Here is a 17,180-nt window from a genome sequence, read left to right as displayed (position 1 = left end):
TTGAGAATTGCTGCTTAAGCCAAGTCACCCAAGTCTAACCCACTCTTAGTGCCAAAAACCTGTGTTAATTAGGAAGTTAGAAAATACTCTGTCCAATTAAGGAATAAAAGCATAACCTGGGAGAAACACACTCCCAAAAGTGCAATCAGAGTATCTACAACTGACCTTTAAGCAAGTCAAGTAGAGGTCAAGTAACACACCTCACCATTCAGGTTTTCTTATTTAGGACCTAAAGTATAGAAGCTAAGATCATGTGAAAAATGACGTAATATACACTGGAATATTCTACATTCTTCAGGAGCATTGCATATAAATGTAATATAGCAAGATTGTAGAGCTATTTTCAGCTAACCAGGTGGTATGAGTAGATACAGGATCTGTAACAATCTAGATAGATCTCAAGCGTTCACTGTTGTGCATCTATCAATATATAAACTATATTTTCTAAATAGGTTACATGGCAAGAACATATTTAAAAAAATTCAAGTAACAAAACAACTGGTTTGAATGGCTGGCCCTAACATTTAAAAAGTAAACAAGAAAACTGAGTGTGAGGTGCCAGCAGTAGTATTTATTGTTATTCATAAGTGGTCAAAGACTTAGAGGTTCATTATCACTGGTACAACCACACGTATGAAATGTCAACACATGGACTGAAAGGGTAGTTGTGTATTTATATTACAAAACACACAGACACACACGAGTGTTCACGTATGCTGCCACAAAAGCAGGAAGCATCAAGCTGTAGGAATCCTGATATACACAGCATATTGAAGTATCTCAAGCATAAAAACTGTACTGTACTCAAGTTGCAAAAATAAAATTTCTTTCTTCAAACATTTTGATCTGAGTTCGAGCAAAGCAAATAAAGAACACCAATGATTTTCATATGATTTTCACGTACTTTAAAACAATCAACAAGAGTTAACAACTGCAAAAAACCAAATCAAAATGAAAACAAAACAACAAAAAAAAAAACCCTGAAAAGATGGAAGTTACAGGAACAAACAATGCATTTCATCCAAAGTAAGTCTACAGCATATCTGGCTCTCAGATACCTAAGAATCATAATTTACATTACTCAGACGACAAGGTAAGCCAGAACAAGCAAAGTGATAAACAGAAGAATCATCACTGCAAACAAGGCAGTGCTGCGCCTCGGTTTCTTCAGACAGTTTCACTAGTGCAAGAGCATCATTTACCTGAAAGATCATAAGTCACAATTAAAGAGAGCTCATACAAAACTATTTCCTTTTTCCTTTAAAAAGTGCCACATACTATACTTTTCATTTAAAAAGAAAATCCAACACATAAGCTAATGAAAGACTGTCTGTCTCCATCTCTTGTCGATGAGGAATGGCCAGAGTGACTCTTTGATTCCGACTCGAAATGGTGTCTGCTGGCCAATGCCCAGCGTCTCCAATTTGGAGCAGTCAAGCTGAGCGTTTCTTGGACGTTGCGCGCCTATGACTGGGCTGTCAGTAATCTTTAAAGAAAGCAGAAACAAACAGTAGTAAATAAAGGTCCGCATCTTGAGGATTTACATACTTTATTTCATTTTGCCCTTAATTTGATTTTTATCATATTAAATAAAATGTCTGCCAGCATCAAGACAATTCTTCTCCTATAAAGAGCACTCATGGACTTTAGAAATGGAAATTTAGAAATACCACTACAAAGCCAACACACAAGCCAAGTTCACTGCAACTTGTCTAAACATGAAGTTACCATTGTATCACACCCAAAATAAAATGAAGTTACCCAACACATTCATATCAACAGCAAAAATGGCACAAGTAGTACTATTGGTTGAAAAGGCCAGGAAGCTCGAGCGCTGGGACTTACAGGTCTTAGGTGGCTGCTGGGGAGGTTGAAAGCGTCTGCTATGGCACAAGCCATTTCATATTTTGTCATCTGTTCATTGCCCGACCAGTGAAAGGTTCCCTTAATTGATGGATCCTGGGAACAAGGACATGAGAAATTCAAGACAGATTCCAGTGTTTGAGGTGAGTAGAGTGAGGTTTGACAAGGAAGCGAATTCCAGGAACTAAACTGCAACCCTTTCAAATGAACTCAAAAAAATATCTAAAATCAAATTCCCGTAAATATTCCCAAAAAGCAATTTCCAGAATTAAGCCTTAAAAAGTTTCTTGAAATAAAATTATAAATGGCTCCAAATTTTCCTCAATTAGTAAAAGTCCTAAAAATGATTAGAAATTTTTATGGAAACAGTTCATATTAATGAATATTGTAAATTATCTTAAAGAAGTTAAAACTGAAACCAAATAAAAGCCATTTTTTCAAGATGAGCTGATTAAATCTTAATAAATATTGTCACGGTATAATATTCAAAATAAATATAAATTTTTATGTACGAAAAATTATGGTCATACCATTATTAATACTCTAAAGCAAATCAGCCCGAATCTTACAGATCCTTTATTTAGTGCCAAGTTTCTCAGATGTCTAAAATTAAATCCTATTCAAATATCTTTAAAAAGGGCTTTGAGAGTACGAGGTTCAAGACTGCTCCATCAGCCTAGAACCTGGAGTGGGAACTACAAAGTGAAGGGGCCAAAGACCCAGCATGACAAAAAAGTTTCACTACTCAACAATGCAAAAGCTGTCCAGCCTTTTATGGAAACCACAGCACAGTATGGTTTCCCTGAAACTTGCTAAAGACCACAGACAGGGCCAGTTGAAGGGACCTCACTGTGTAGCCCAGACTGGCCTCGAACTTGAGATTCTTCTGCCTCAGCTTCCCAAGTGCTGAGATTAAAGGCATCAACCTCCATGCCAGAGTGCTCTGGGCTCACTAAGTCCAGTTGTCTTTTGGGAAGCTTAATTCAAATTCCTTGCTCAATGCAGCAGGCAATTTGGTTCTCTGCAAGGATCCTGTGTACCCATTCTCTTTGGAGGCTTTGCTTATGAGGCTGGCATCTGGGAATTCCGTTGCCTCTTGAGCAATGGAATGAGTTGGCAGTGCTCGGTTTCTGTATCTTGTGTCAGCCCATCACCAAAAACTACATAAGATGGAAAGTGTGGTTTGAGGCTGGGTCAATCTCCAAGGGTAATTAATATTCCAGAATCTCCTGCCTGAAATTTCACCTTCAGCTGCTTTTGCCTTTCCCTACTCTGCTTCCTGACTCCCAGCAGAGCTATTCATACACTGACCTTTCAGTGTGCTTGAATTCTGGATCAAGATGGTAAGAGTGGCCTGATGCTGGTGGCTCACACCTATAATCCTAGCTACTCAAGAGGCATAAATCAGATGGATCAAGGTTCAAAGCCAGACCCAGGCAAACAGTGCAAGAGACTCCCACCTTAAGAAAAAACCCATCATAAAAAAAAGGGCTAGGGGAGTGGCTCAAGCAGTAAAAGCACCTGCCTAGCAAGCATGAGCCCGAGTTCAAGCACCAGTGCTGCAAAATAAATTTTAAAAACCTAAATGGTGAAAGTGGTAAGCCTTCTACCAGCAGGAGTAGAGCACCCCTGATCCTGGGGCCCCGGGCAAGCAGGCTAAGGGCAAGACCCGGCAGCCAGCAGGACACAGTGAGAGTCCCCAGCAGCACAAGCCATAGGAGCCTTGTAGAGTTGTGCAGGGTACAGACAAGGAGGCTCAAAGGAGTCATTTCTGGACCTCTCCCTAGGTCAGTTCTGTCCAAATGCTACACTGGGTGCATGCCTGGTTAGGGCCAGCTCTGGGCACAGGATAGCTGCAGCCAGGAACAAGACCGGGGCTGGAAGAAGGCAGAAGAATGGAGGAAAAACTCTCTCAGGGGACCTTCTGGAGAGGGCCTGTGAACCTGGTCTCCCACAGTGCACACGTGTGCTCAGATGAGCACCTTGGGCCTTTTATGCGTGAAGACTACTCTGAAAGGAGGCATCATGTCGCCTGATGTCAGAGTCTTCTTCAAAGCCCCTAGTTCCCGCAGACCCCTTTCATTATGTCATCTGTAGGGGCTGGTTGAGGAGAGACCTATTCCTGCTCTAAGACATGCACAGGTCCCTGGCATTCCAGACTCTCTGGGGCACTAACCAGAGGCAGGGCCAGAAAAATATGTGAACCCCAGCTCCCTTCCACTGCACTGAGAACAGAATACACAGAGAACCCAGGCCTGGATCCCTTCTCACGGGACTATCACCGCTGTGAAGTCTGAAGATCAGAAACGTGAGCCTGAGGAACCTGCACTTCAGGTCTGGGCTGCTGGGCAGAGGGGCCGGAAGTCCCGCTTTTGCTTTTCAGTGAGTCCTGGGAATTGGGGGGATAAAGTGGTGTTGCTTAGAAAACACATAGGTTTTTAGGCTAAGGATCTGTAAATGAAATGTTTTGTTTCTAGTTCCCAAAATACGGCAGTTTATTCTATTTTGAGATTTTCTGTTTGCTGCAGCCAGACTGCTATGGGGAGTGTGGTGTGAAAAAGAACTGGGAGGGTGTAAAGGCCTCCCCCCAGAGCTGGGGCCACAGCCTAGCATCCTACTGAAGGCAATTTTGGAAAATAAAACTTTTAAGAAGGATCCAAAAAAAAAAAAAAAAAAATTTCTACTTAGATTCTTGCTTGGCACTATCAGAAAAACTACCTGAAAGGCATTAAGTGACTTTTTTTATCTAAAGAACAAATAAGTTTTCTGCCACTTTGCAGTAACAATGATATGTAAGAAATAAATTCAAACATAAAATTTTCATTCTTCAAGAATACAGGCCACCATCTGTAAACTACTTTCTCTCTTAGTTTTAAAAGAACACTTTTAATTTGCACCCTGCAATACTCCCAAGCATGGCACAGAAAAAACAAAGCGGATCTCCAAAGAGAAGCTACCACCTCTCCCTCCCAAGCCTCTCACCAGCATCCTCTTCTCCGCCAGCTGCCGGCACACGCTGGCCACATCCTTGACATGGGTGGGGAACCTCTGCTGCCAGTGGTCCATGTTTGCTGACTTGTTGCTAAACTGCACTTTATCAAACATGACAGTCACAGCACTTTCTTCAAGCTTTTCAACTTCCCCATACAGAACAGGAATTCTCAAAACAGCAGCTCCTGGATGAATACAGTAAGTTCTGGCGTAAGAAAGTGTATGCATTTAAACAGTATCAAAGTAAAAGCTTTGTCTTTTAACATAAATATCCGGGCTGGGATGTAGCTCAGTGGTAGGGCATTTGCCTAGCATGCCCAAGGCCCTGGGTCCAATCCCCAGCACTGCAAAAAAAAAAAAAAAAAAAAAAAAGGTATAATTCGCCTATAATCTTGCCAACTTAATAAATGTGACCCTGAATTTTTTCTGGGGGGAGGGGCAGTGCTGTAATTTGCATTTGAGGCCTTGAGATTGCTAGGCAAGAGCGCTTATCACTCGAGCCACAACCCCAGCCCTTTAGCTTTAGTTATTTTTTAGTTAGGTCTCACATTTTTACCCAGAACTGGCCTCCAACCTTGATCCTCCCAATCTCCACCTCCCAAGAAGCTAGGATTACAGGAGTGAATCATCACATTCTGTCCTGAATATTTTTTAAAATCTACTGTCATTTAGGGTACTTCTATATATAATTTCAACATTTTATGACCATTAAAATGAAAACCTATCATGACAACTAAGTATAAATAATCCTGATTGGATGCAGAATTAAATAAAGAACATTTTGTGGACAACTGGAAAAACACCCATTCAGACTATGTATTTGACTGAAGCATTACACCAATGTTAAATTTTGTAAGTGTGCTACCACCCTGTAATTACATAAAAAATGTCCTTAAGACACACAGTGAAGTATTTTAGAACTAAATTCAACTAGTTATCACTCTGTTCAGCAAGGTACACACAAAAAATACATGTGCCAAAACACTAACAAATGATGAACCTTGGGTGAAGGGGATTTGAGTGTTCATTGCTCTCAAACCACTGATGAAGGAACTTTCAGATTCTTAGATTTTAATTGGTCCCTGATGAGGATTATAATCTTAGCATTTTAGCTGCCAGTCAAAATAAATTTTATTTTACAATTACATTATAGGACAAGTAAACATAGCTACTGCTATAGTTTGAATGCCGTGTCTCCTCCAAAATTCCAGGCTGAAATTTAATCTGCAACACATCAGTGTTGGAAGTTGGTGCCTTTTGGGAGATGTTTAGGTCCTGAAGGCTCCACTAGCTAGGATGGGTAGGTCCCATTATGAAAGAGTCTGAGGGGAAAGCATTCCTTTCTGTCCTTCTGCAATGTGAGGAAGCAACCCAGACCCTCACCAGATGCAGGCACCTAGATCTTGAATTACCTAGCCTCCATAAATAATCTACGTATTGTTACATCAGCATAAAATGGACTAAGACAGAAATGTATTCTAGGATGATTTCTACAGGGTAATTTAAAACGCTAAAGAAGTAGAAAAACTAAATGTCCACTACTAGGGCATTCTATGCTTGGGGCTACTTCTCAAAGCTATAGTTTAATCAGAGGCATTAATTTTAGTGTGGAAAAACAGGTTATGGAACAAAGTGGATACTTTGTTTTAATCATCAAAAATATTTCCAAACAAACACATACTTCATGCTAATCTCTCTTAGTCAACATTAAGATTTCATTCTTACGGTTTTAATTTTTGGGGGCGTTTATAATTATTTCCAAAGATTAAAGAGTCACAGGCATGTAGCAATGCAGTAGCTGCTTGAAGGCATACAATTCACTTATTACAGACTTAAGGTCATTTGTACCACTTAAGTTTGTTTTTAAATTTTTTTCAAAGATGATGTACTTTTTACATACTTACAGGGATATGTATACACAAACACATACAACGAAAAAAGAAAACTCATATATAACCAAATACCTCAGTCTAAGAAAATACTTCAATCTGAAAGAAATTATACTACCCTATTTTTTGGAAGCAGATTATAAAAATTAGCACTTTGTTTTCTGCGCACAAAGATGTGCATGTATACAGTGATAATGGAAAAAGTCTGGGAGAATTCACAAAGTAGTGATTCTTTAGGATTTTAAAAAAATCTTTTTTTTCCCCACTGTATTTCTAATTTCTAATAAATTACATTGCTTGATTTTAAGCTAAAAACATGTGGTTCTTGTAATCAGAGAACAGTCCTAACAATCAGGAGCCAACGAGGCTGTCTTACCTGTGTTGTTCTCCAGGACTGCCTTTTCCCCTTCTAATTTTGTTTTGCCATACATGTTTAGGGGATTTGGTATGTCTTCCTCTGTATACGGTGGATTTGTTCCATCAAAAACATAATCTGAGCTAATGTAGATGAGAAATGCTCCAATTGCAGCTACAAAAAAAGAAAAAGATGTATAAAATTTTTATGTCATTACTTTTCAGCGGAATTTAGAATTGTTTTAATATATCACACAGAGTAAACCAATCTAAGTGATCTACACAAACTCAGTGAAAGATTTAATATTTGATGGAAACTTGATGAAGTTGTCATTACCGGCTTCTTTTGCTAGATTTCCAGAAGCAGCCACATTAAGCTGAGAAGCAGCGTCTGGCTGACTCTCTACGACATCTGGTCTTCTCTCTGCTGCACAATGCACAACAACATGAGGCTGAAAGGAAGCAATGATGCATTTTTAATCCAAAAGGAATGAAAGAGGAAACCAGCTTCCTACAGCAAATCCATTCAGAGAAAAATGATCCTTAAATCATCTGTATGACTAAAGAATAAATCACTGTAATTCTTAATGTGGTTTTGCCATGTTTCCTTTTTTCCCATCAAAGGTCAAGGTTCCTGGAAATATACATATAAGCCACAAAAAGAAAAACACAATTTTGTTGTTTTTGTAGTGCTGGGGGATCAAACCCAGGAGCTTAAAGAATGTTAGGCAAGAAGTCTACCACATATATATACATCAGACAAAAACTGGAGAATGGAGTGGAATTTGTCAAAAATTGCATTTCTAAATCAAAGTAAGTTTCATCTTCCAATGTGGTGGGAGAGACAAGTTGCTTATGTAATTAATATGATTTAATTTTTTAAAACAGTGCTGGGGATTGAACCTGAGTCTTTGAACATGCTAGGCAAGTGCTCTACCACTGAGCTACATTCCCAACACCAAATATTTAATAACTTTGTCATAAAGGGAAGAGCAATTATCACTACTAGAATTAGGATCTCTGAGTGTGAGGCCTGAGAACAAGTTTCTTACGTGATTCTGATACAGGTGCTCCTGGTATTACACTTTATTTACTTATTTATTTATTTTGGTAGTAGTGGTACTGGGGTTTGAACTCAGGGCCTCATGCTTGCTAAGCAGGCACTCTACCACTTGAGCCACTCCAACAGCCCAGGATCACACTTTTAGAAACAAAACCTAGATTTGCCAGGTACCAGCAAATCAGGAGGATCATGGTTTGAAGCCAGCCTGGGGAAACAGTTCTCAAAAATACACAAAAAAGGGCTGGTGGAGTGCTCAAGGTGTAGGCACTGAGGAGTTCAAACCCCAATATGGCAGCAAAAAGAAAAGCCTACATTTCTTCTGTAACTTTTCTTTGACCATGGCAAATAACTTATTCTCTCAACTCCAAAATGGAAAGGATAATGTATATTTAGGTGTTATAATGTTTACAGGGGAAAATCCAAAACAATATTTTGCACGGAAAGTTACTTAGAAACTGCTGCGTAAGCTTTTTTTTTTTTTTTAAATACTTCATATTTTTGTTTTTTCACTTAATGTCTCAACCTAATCTTTTCAAGTATTACATATACTTTGACACGCTAAAAGAGAGTGTGCTATAAGGCTGAGGATATAGCTCAGCAATTCCTAGCAAGTTTGAGGCACTGGGTTTAAGCTCAGCAGCACCAAAAACAGAAACAGGAAAGTGCAACATATACTGCTATACTGTCGCTACTTAACAGTTAGGGCTTTCAAGCATAGTTACTTCCTGACAGCAAGCACATTTTCTACTCATCCAGATAATTCTTCATGTAATTCATGCAGATGTTAAAATAAATGGATCAAAGCGTACCTGAAAATCATGAATGATGTGGTGAACTGCTTCAGAATCCAACAGATTAACCTGTTCAAATTTTGGTCTTGCTCTTCTAAAACCACAGCCAACAGCATGCCAGTTATTCTGCTGAAATTCTTTGTAAACGGCTCTGCCAAGAAGCCCAGTGGCACCCGTAACCAGAACTCGCCTAGTGGGGATGTTTACTTCCTCCTAAAAAGTGGAGGGGGAAAAAACAACAGATTATGGGCATGAAAGTAATTCTCTCAAAGACATGAGTCACCATTATGGTTCACTAAGAAACACCTCAAATTGAAGTAGTTTCTTTTCTTTTCCTTTTTTTTTCAGGCACTGGGGATTGAGCCCAGAAGCTCACCCATGCAAGACAAGCACTCTTCCACTTGAGCTATGCCCTCATCAGCCCTCTTGCTTTGGCTTGAGAGAGGGTCTTACTACCTTTGCCCTGGCTGTCCTTCAACTGGAGCTCTTCCTGCATCTGCTTCCCAAGCAGCTGGGATTACAAACATGTACCATCACACCTGTCTCAAGGCAGTGTTTTGTTTTTAGTTAGAATATATTCGTTGTATAGGGGGAATGCAGAGTAACAATTCCAAACAGACTTACACTGTACACTGATTACACCATCCCTATCATATCTCCCCCTCGAATCCCTCCTCGCCCCACTTAAATTGCAGGAGGTTTCTTTGTCCTATTTCATGTATCAAGTCCATCAACCATATTCCCTCACCTTAATCTCCTTCCTTCACTCTCCCATCCCAAAAGTATCCACACACACTGTACCTATTTTACAGTCCTATCTTTCATTATTAATATTTAAATCAATGTTCAAAAGGCTTTCTCAATGTATCCCCTTTGTGAGTATATTTCACTTTGGTCTGTTCAACCCTGTTACCTCCCACCCTCCATTTTTCAACAGTCAAAATAGTTTTCTGATGCATGTCACATCAATAAAGTCAATTCTATTCTAAAGTTATAAAAAAGATTAATCAAACTGTATCAACAACTATATCACTTAAGAAAACTTTAATCTCAAAAAAAAGAACATAATACCACAAATAATTACGCAGATTTAGGTATCATGTTAGTGATGGAAGGTATTTTTTTTATGACTGATGATTTGCAACTGCATAATAAAGTATTAAGCTTTTTTGATTTTATGATCTGATAACTATTTGGGTTTTATCTCCCAGTAAGTTTATATAAGTTAACATTTCTAATCTTCAGGGGTTTTGTAAGATCTTGCTATATATCCAAGGCTGGTCTCAACTTTGAGATCCTCCTGCCTCTGCCTCCTGCATGATAGGATGATAGGCACCATGCCAAGTCCAATTAATTTTTAATCCCAAACTTTCTTTCACATACTGATGAGTCTGAGTATTAGGCAAAATTTAAATTGATGCATGTTGCTATAGTGAAAAATTCTTTGAACACAGAAATTGAAAAGAACCACTACTCAAGAAACAGTATTTTAGAGCTGGCCGAGTGGCTCAAGTGGCAGAATGGCTGCATGACAAGCAAGAGGTCCCGAGTTCAATCTTGGATACACAGAATGTTCAACAGTAACATTCTATATATCCAAAGCGCCCTTTCAAAATTTTCCTCTTCCCAGATGAGTAACACTGTTTCCTCCCAGAACCTTGAATAAAAACAACTTGCATTATTATTTTTTTTTCAAACAGTTTTAAACCTTAACTTACAAAGGATTAGGATCAAAAGACACTATGGGCTACATCGTAAGTGAAACCTGATCTCAAAGCAATAAAAAGAGGTTTTATTAAATCTTATCAACTTGAAGTCTTTATTTCTCCTAATTCTGTGCTATCAAAAAAAGTTATATGCACAATAACTGAAGCTCTTACTTCAGTTAAATTATTTAACAAGCATATGCTCCTGCACACCTTTTTTTTCAGGGTATCAAAAATCAGGTACTTCTATCACATGAAATGTAAGGGCTAACAGGGAAAAATAATATAAAGGTAAACTCTTAAAGATTATTTTTGCATAATTCAACCAGTTTCAAAACATTAAAAAAAGTGAAGAAGTTTCATCCAGGCTCTCTGTTGCAACATTTGGCTCTAAGCCAGTTGATGTATAAAAACAAGGACTTCAGCCAGAAAAGTATTTTCTTTGAATTTTGGCAAGAAAACAGCTCTACAAAGACTCAACTGTAATGAGAGAAAAAACATGCCAAGTCTAGTCGGGACAAATTAAGGAAACAATTTTCACAGGATAAATACTATAAAAAACAAAACATGATTTGGTTTCTCACTTGTTACTTCACTCCAGGGAAGTAAACAAACAAGAAGCAGAGTTTAGATCAGTGATGATCACAATCACCTGGAGAGGGATTCAGGCATGCAGATTCAGGACCTGCAGTCATCACTTAAAAATAGGACTGGGGTTACATGGGGAAAATACAACTTTACATCCTTATACTTTGGGGTAATGAGTAAGGTCCCTAGAAGAAAATGTGCAACAGAGTACTAGTTACCAGTGGTCAGATGCCAAAACTCAAGAATTTTTTGTTAGGAGAGTAGCGATCTGAAATGCAAGCATTTACTGAAAAGGAACTTATAGTACACAACCTCATACCTGAAAACTAGCTAGTGTTACAGAATTGTGTAATTTCCAAAGTGAGGATCCTGTAGAGCAGATTGTTAAAGGTTTGTCCACAATAAAAAAGGAAAACCTGGGTCCAGAACTTGAGTCTTAACTGTTTCTATTCTCAAAACAAATACACAGAATTTTGTCTCAATTCTCTGAACTTACATTTGATTTCATGACTGTAAAGTTTTATCTGCTGTCACAAACTGAGGCACTGAGAATTTATTACACTTACATTGACCTTACTCGTTTGGACAAGATAACTAAAGCTCTTCCACCTTTTAAGTCTACAATTCTAATGCTTTTCATATGATCCTCACCACAAAGGGTTTCAGTAGGGTAAAAAAGAGTTTTATTTACTTTTCCCCTTCTCACACAGTTCTCTTCTTCTACCTGTATATGAGCAAAACTGATTTTTTTTCTCCTTTGGATGGCCAAATTTATTGATGGTTTGCACATCAATAATGTATATTGATGTATATGCATCATTTTAAAATTAAAAGATGCCATACAAATATCTCTTTTATCTTTGAGTTTCTATAAACTGAACTTTGCCTGAAGCTTTACTTTTTGCAGCACTGGGGCTTGAACTCAGGGCCTCCAGCTTGCTAGGCAGGTGCTCTTACCACTTGAACCACTCTACCAGTCCTTTTTTTGTGTTGGGTTCTTTCAAAATAGGCACTCAAAAACTATTTGCCCAGGGCTGGTTTGGAAGGAGATCTTCCTGATGTCTGCCTCTGAGTAGCTAGGATTACAGGTATGAGCCACTGGAGCCTAGCTTGCCTGAAGCTTTTAAAAGCAGTTTTTGTTTTTGTTGTTAGCAAAAGAAACATCCTTCTAAATATTACTTTGAACTCTCACTCCATGAATTACTTTACTTCCTTCAAAACAGAGGAATATCCAACACTTCAAGGAATTCAGAAGGAAAAATTAAAAAGCTGGTTCACACAAACAATAGGGTTAAAAATTTTTGTCTACCTAAGCAGTGTATTTTCTCAATTTTTATTATACTGGTAAAGATGAACAAACACTACTTAAGTTACTCTAATCATATCTGCCTCTTATTGTATAAACTCTTAGGTACATGGAATTCAACCTAGGACATATTTATGGACATGAAAAAATATTTGGGGGGATTGGGGTTTGAACATAGGGCTTTGCACTTGCAAAGCAGGTAATCTACCACTGGACCCACACTTCCAGTCGGTTCTGTTCTGGTTATTTTGGAGATGTGGTCTCATGAACTATTTGGGCTAGCCTCAAACCATGATCCTCCCAATCTCAGCTTCCCAAGTAGCTAGCTAGGATTACAGACATGAGCCACTGGTGCCTGGCTAAAGATTAAAAAAACAAAAGTTGATGGGCTTCAGACCCAGCTCAGGATAAATATAATACCTTACACTTTAGTGAACTTTTAAATTCTACTGTCACCCACCCTAAGTGCACTCAACAGACAGTGTTGCCAACATGAACCTAACCTGTCCGGGATGGTTCTCTAACATTATTAAGACATGAACTCCCACGATGGTGGAATAAGTTTTAGTTCTACAGGTATTGAGAGAGCAACAAGTATGTGCCAAGTTCCTAGCTGTGCCATTTTCATGTTTTTACTGGACTCCCACTGTGGGCATATGTTAACCTTTATACACACAATGCATACACATACAATTGGTAACATACACTGAGAAGTTAGGTGAGCACAGGAACAGACAACATAAAAGCTTAAAGAGCCAGTGTGTCCTAACTTTACCAAGTCCCCGAACGTGATTTGAAAAACACTAAACACTTCACGTTTGGGAAATGTAAAAATTCTGCACTGTGGGACGCTGTGTCTCACGCCTGTAATCCTAGCTACTCAGGAGACAGAGATCAGGAGGATCGAAGTTCAAATCCAGTCCGGGAAATAGTTCTCAAGACCCTATCTCCGGAAAAAAACCCATCACAAAAAAGGGCTGGAGTTGTGGCTCAGGCTGTAGACGGCCTGCTTTGCAAGTGCGAAGCCCTGAGTTCAAAACAGCATCTGCAGTAACAGCCACTTGCTGTTTTCTTTACGTCCTTCTCAGGGACCCAGGAATGTTCGGGGGCGAGACAGCGGCAGGAGAGGGGATCTAGCATGGCTTTCCCACCGACAGTGCTCCATCGTGCAAAGCGTGGTGGGCCAAAGCCCCAGGCGGTCAAACAGCCCTGGACTCGGATACCTGTTCCAACAGCTGACCCTCTGTGCCTCAGTTCACTCATTTGTGAAATGGAGCCACGACATGTCGCAGTCACCAAGATTCTGCAAAGCGAGTACCATGACTGAGAGTTCAGCAAGTTATTTCCGACATCAAGCAATAGGAACAAAAGGTGACGAAGCTGCAGAACCCAAACAAGCCCACTCCCCCCATGCCCCGCCCGGCGAGCCGAGTGAACAAACCGCGGCGCCACCCGGGTCCCGCGGCCGACTGGGCGGGACGCGCCCAGGACACCTCGAGCCCCTCGGACTGACTCCCTTACCTCCACCAGCTGGCAGTTCCCGGGAACAAACTGAATGGAGAGTTCTTTCTCCCGCCCCACCATGCCAGCCGTCTTCTAGCCGCAGGTGCTGCGGCCGCCACCACCTCCAGCCCAAAACAGCCGCGAGTCTCAGCCTCGGCCCGCCTCTCCTAGGCCCAGGCCGACCTCCGCCCGCCGCTTCCGGCTTCCGCCGACCAACCGCGCCTGCTGATTGGCTACGCTCTGCCACGCCTTAGAAAGGGGGCGGGCTTGCGCGGGACGCTTCCAGCCCACGCGCCGCTTTTTAAAGAGACACTCAAAACAAGGGGGCCTGACTGCAAACAATGAATTCCAGTTTTGTTTAGGAAGTTTCTTTAGGGTGTGGTTTTTTCCTACGTCTTTTTTGCTTTTTGTTTTTCTTTACTGAAGAAGATCGGATTGACTCGCCTAGAGTTCTAGCTTTGCATAATACGCAGTGCCTAAGAATGAGCTGATCGTGTAACATATAAAGTAGAATAAACTATCTTTAAAGTTAAGGGAGGCGGGGGAGGGGCAAACTTACTAGATACACCTCTAGATGGCTTCTGAAAGGTCTAGAAAAAGGCACGGAATAAAAATAAGTGTTGGCACCTGAGTCAGCAACACCTCAGGAATCTATTTGTTTTTCTGGAATGGTTTTTAAAAAATGAGAAAATTTCAAAAATGCAAAACTTTTTAGCTAACTAAAAATAAAAAGATGTGGAAGATGTTTAGGAATCTCAAAAACTCTCGGTTCTTAGATTTTATCCATAACTACAGAGTGAAAAACTGTGATAGTAAGGCCCAAGACTTGATTTAGTGGATTTAACAGGAGTCAAGACTCCAGAGAAACAACTGAGGCTTTTGGGCTCCCAGAAGGGAGATGGGGAAAGAAAGTGCCAGGTGGCTCAAGTCTGTAATCCTAAACTACTCAGGAGGCAGGCTCAGTAGGATTGCCAGCCAGGGCAAATAGTTCACAAGACCTTATCTTGAAAGGGCTGGTGGAGTGGCTCAAGGTGTAGGCCCTGAGTTCAAGCCCCAATACTGCCCTCCCCCCACCCCACCCCAAAAAAAGTAATGTAGTGAGTGGGGGTGAATTTGATCAAAGCGAATTGTATGCGTGTTGTAAATATTGCAATTAAACCTATTTGTACTATTAATTTATGCAAATAAAAGTTAAATTAAAAAGGAAAACTAAAGATGGAACCAAAAAAGACCCACTTGCAGGGCTTTTAAAAGCAAATCAGAAAACCTCTAAATTGTTGATTTCTGTTTCTCTAGCTAGAGAGCTAGCACCTAACTGAATTCCCTACTGGTTCAAAACTTTAGAAAGTCCTTTGTCAGCCATGCCTGAGAAATGTATTCGTAAAAAAACCAGGGAAGATTCGCCCACTTTTTACCCAACAGTTTGTCCTGGTTCATACATCCAGCAGAGACTGAAAACATGCCCCCAAGCAATTATTTTCATAATATTTTGGTTAATTTTTAGAGCTAAAGACAGCCTTTTAAAAACTTGTTTTTCAAAAGCTTTATCAGAAAAAAACAAAACAAAAAAACCCAAATTTTTTTTCTAGCTGGGCACTGGTCGTTAATGCCTGTAATCCCAATTATTCAGGAGGCAGAGATAAGGAGGATTAGTGTTCAAGTTTGAGAGACCTTTATCTCAGAACACCCTTCACAAAAAAAGGGTTAATGTAGTGACTCAATGGTGAGTTCAAGCCCCAGTACAGCAAAACAAAAAAAAAAAGTTTTTTCTACATCATTGACTTTTTTTTTTCTACTTCATGACTTTCCTTGCTCCTTAGTCCTTAAAGAACCTATCTCCTTATTCATGTAAACATAAAAGTTTCTTTAAAACAGTGACTAATGGGAGCTTGAGGATGCACGCTTTGCATTTAAAAAAACCATAAAAACAAGTCAGGCTTTTTCTGCTCCTAAATTGTGAGGACTGTCCCAAAGGTTAGCAAGCATAATGCCTGGGCAACAAAGAAAAGATAGAGAGCCAGGCACAGTGTACATCTCAGTAGTCCCAGCACTGGGGAAGTTGAGGCAGGAGGGATACATAGGGGAGACCCGTCTCAAAAGAAACTAACCAAAAGGAAAAGTCAGGCTGCAGAGAACAGATTCAAGATCCTCTTCACCCTCTAGCCTTAAAACGGGAGGATTCTGTTGTAAATTTCTAGTTGGAATGTGTGATGTAATCTAATCTTCCTGGAGGAAGTAAAAATTACATTCAACAGTTACAGTCAAGGACTGCAATTAGCATTTTGATTCTATAAGTGAGGAACAAAAAGTTTACTTGCCTACATTTAAGTATCTGGCTTGATATTTGCTGGGTAAAAGTTGAAAGCAGTTCTCCGGGCATTGCTTAGGTATAACTTTTAATCATTTTCTTTAGTGAGGGTCGGATCTAACATGTATGCAATGACATTCCTTTACAGGCAACATCCAACCTCTCCCATGGTGGACAAGTTTAATGTGTGCAGCCTGGACCGAAAAGTTACATTAGCAGATTCAAGTCACAAAGACAAAAGCCAGAGCACACAACTATGCATAAAATCCTTATTTAAACAGAAACTTCACCTGTATTATTCCATTGAATCTGGTAAATGAAACTACCCTGTTTTGCATTTTATTTTTGTCAATTAATTAGACTTCACCTGGTTTTGAGGGTCAGTAACTGACATCAGTTTATTATTGTGTCCCAAGGTTGTGTCTGAAATGAACAATGAGGGTTTCTATTTTCTTCTCACACCCACACTGCTCCTACCAGGCGCTCTGGAATGCTTTTAAAGCACCACTTACTCCAGAATGTCTCTTGAATTGCTAGCGCTTACCTGTTCCATGTCCTCCGGCATTTCAGGCATGATTCCACAAAAATTTCAGGAGCAGAGGATCGGAGGGATGGATCTCAGCGTCTGCCTCCTCTGGCTGGGTCTTTGTCTGCTCTGCCTGCAGAGAGCACAGGCAGCCAAAACGTGAGCACTGGCTTCACTTGACCTTTAAAATTAGCATTTGACTCCAATCCCGGAATCTCGTGCAGTTTTCCACAGTGCAGTAAGCTGGCAGCTGATTCCCCATGCTAGTTACGAAAATACCCAATGAGAAGTT

The 17,180-nt window shown here is 40.0% G+C and overlaps 1 protein-coding gene across 2 annotated transcripts; it reads right to left on the bottom strand.

The window, feature by feature from the left end:
- Positions 1–551: 551 nt before the first annotated feature.
- On the bottom strand, positions 552–17,156 carry Mat2b (methionine adenosyltransferase 2 non-catalytic beta subunit). 2 transcript variants are annotated; one of them, XM_074057716.1, is made up of 7 exons: positions 16,907–17,156; positions 8,970–9,164; positions 7,435–7,549; positions 7,120–7,272; positions 4,846–5,039; positions 1,846–1,959; positions 552–1,486 (listed from the first exon to the last, which is right to left on the bottom strand). In XM_074057716.1, the coding sequence occupies exons 1-7, from the start codon at positions 16,934–16,936 to the stop codon at positions 1,316–1,318; spliced, it is 972 nt and encodes a 323-aa protein (XP_073913817.1). In that variant the 5' UTR covers positions 16,937–17,156; the 3' UTR covers positions 552–1,315. The 2 variants fall into 2 exon arrangements, with proteins under 2 accessions (XP_073913817.1, XP_020039217.1); XM_020183628.2 differs by lacking the exon at positions 16,907–17,156 and adding an exon at positions 14,073–14,263.
- Positions 17,157–17,180: the final 24 nt, after the last annotated feature.

The sequence above is a fragment of the Castor canadensis genome, chromosome 16 (assembly GCF_047511655.1).
Source record: "Castor canadensis chromosome 16, mCasCan1.hap1v2, whole genome shotgun sequence".
In the NCBI taxonomy this organism is placed as follows: Eukaryota; Metazoa; Chordata; class Mammalia; order Rodentia; family Castoridae; genus Castor; species Castor canadensis.
This window is presented reverse-complemented; position numbering and strand designations above follow the sequence as displayed.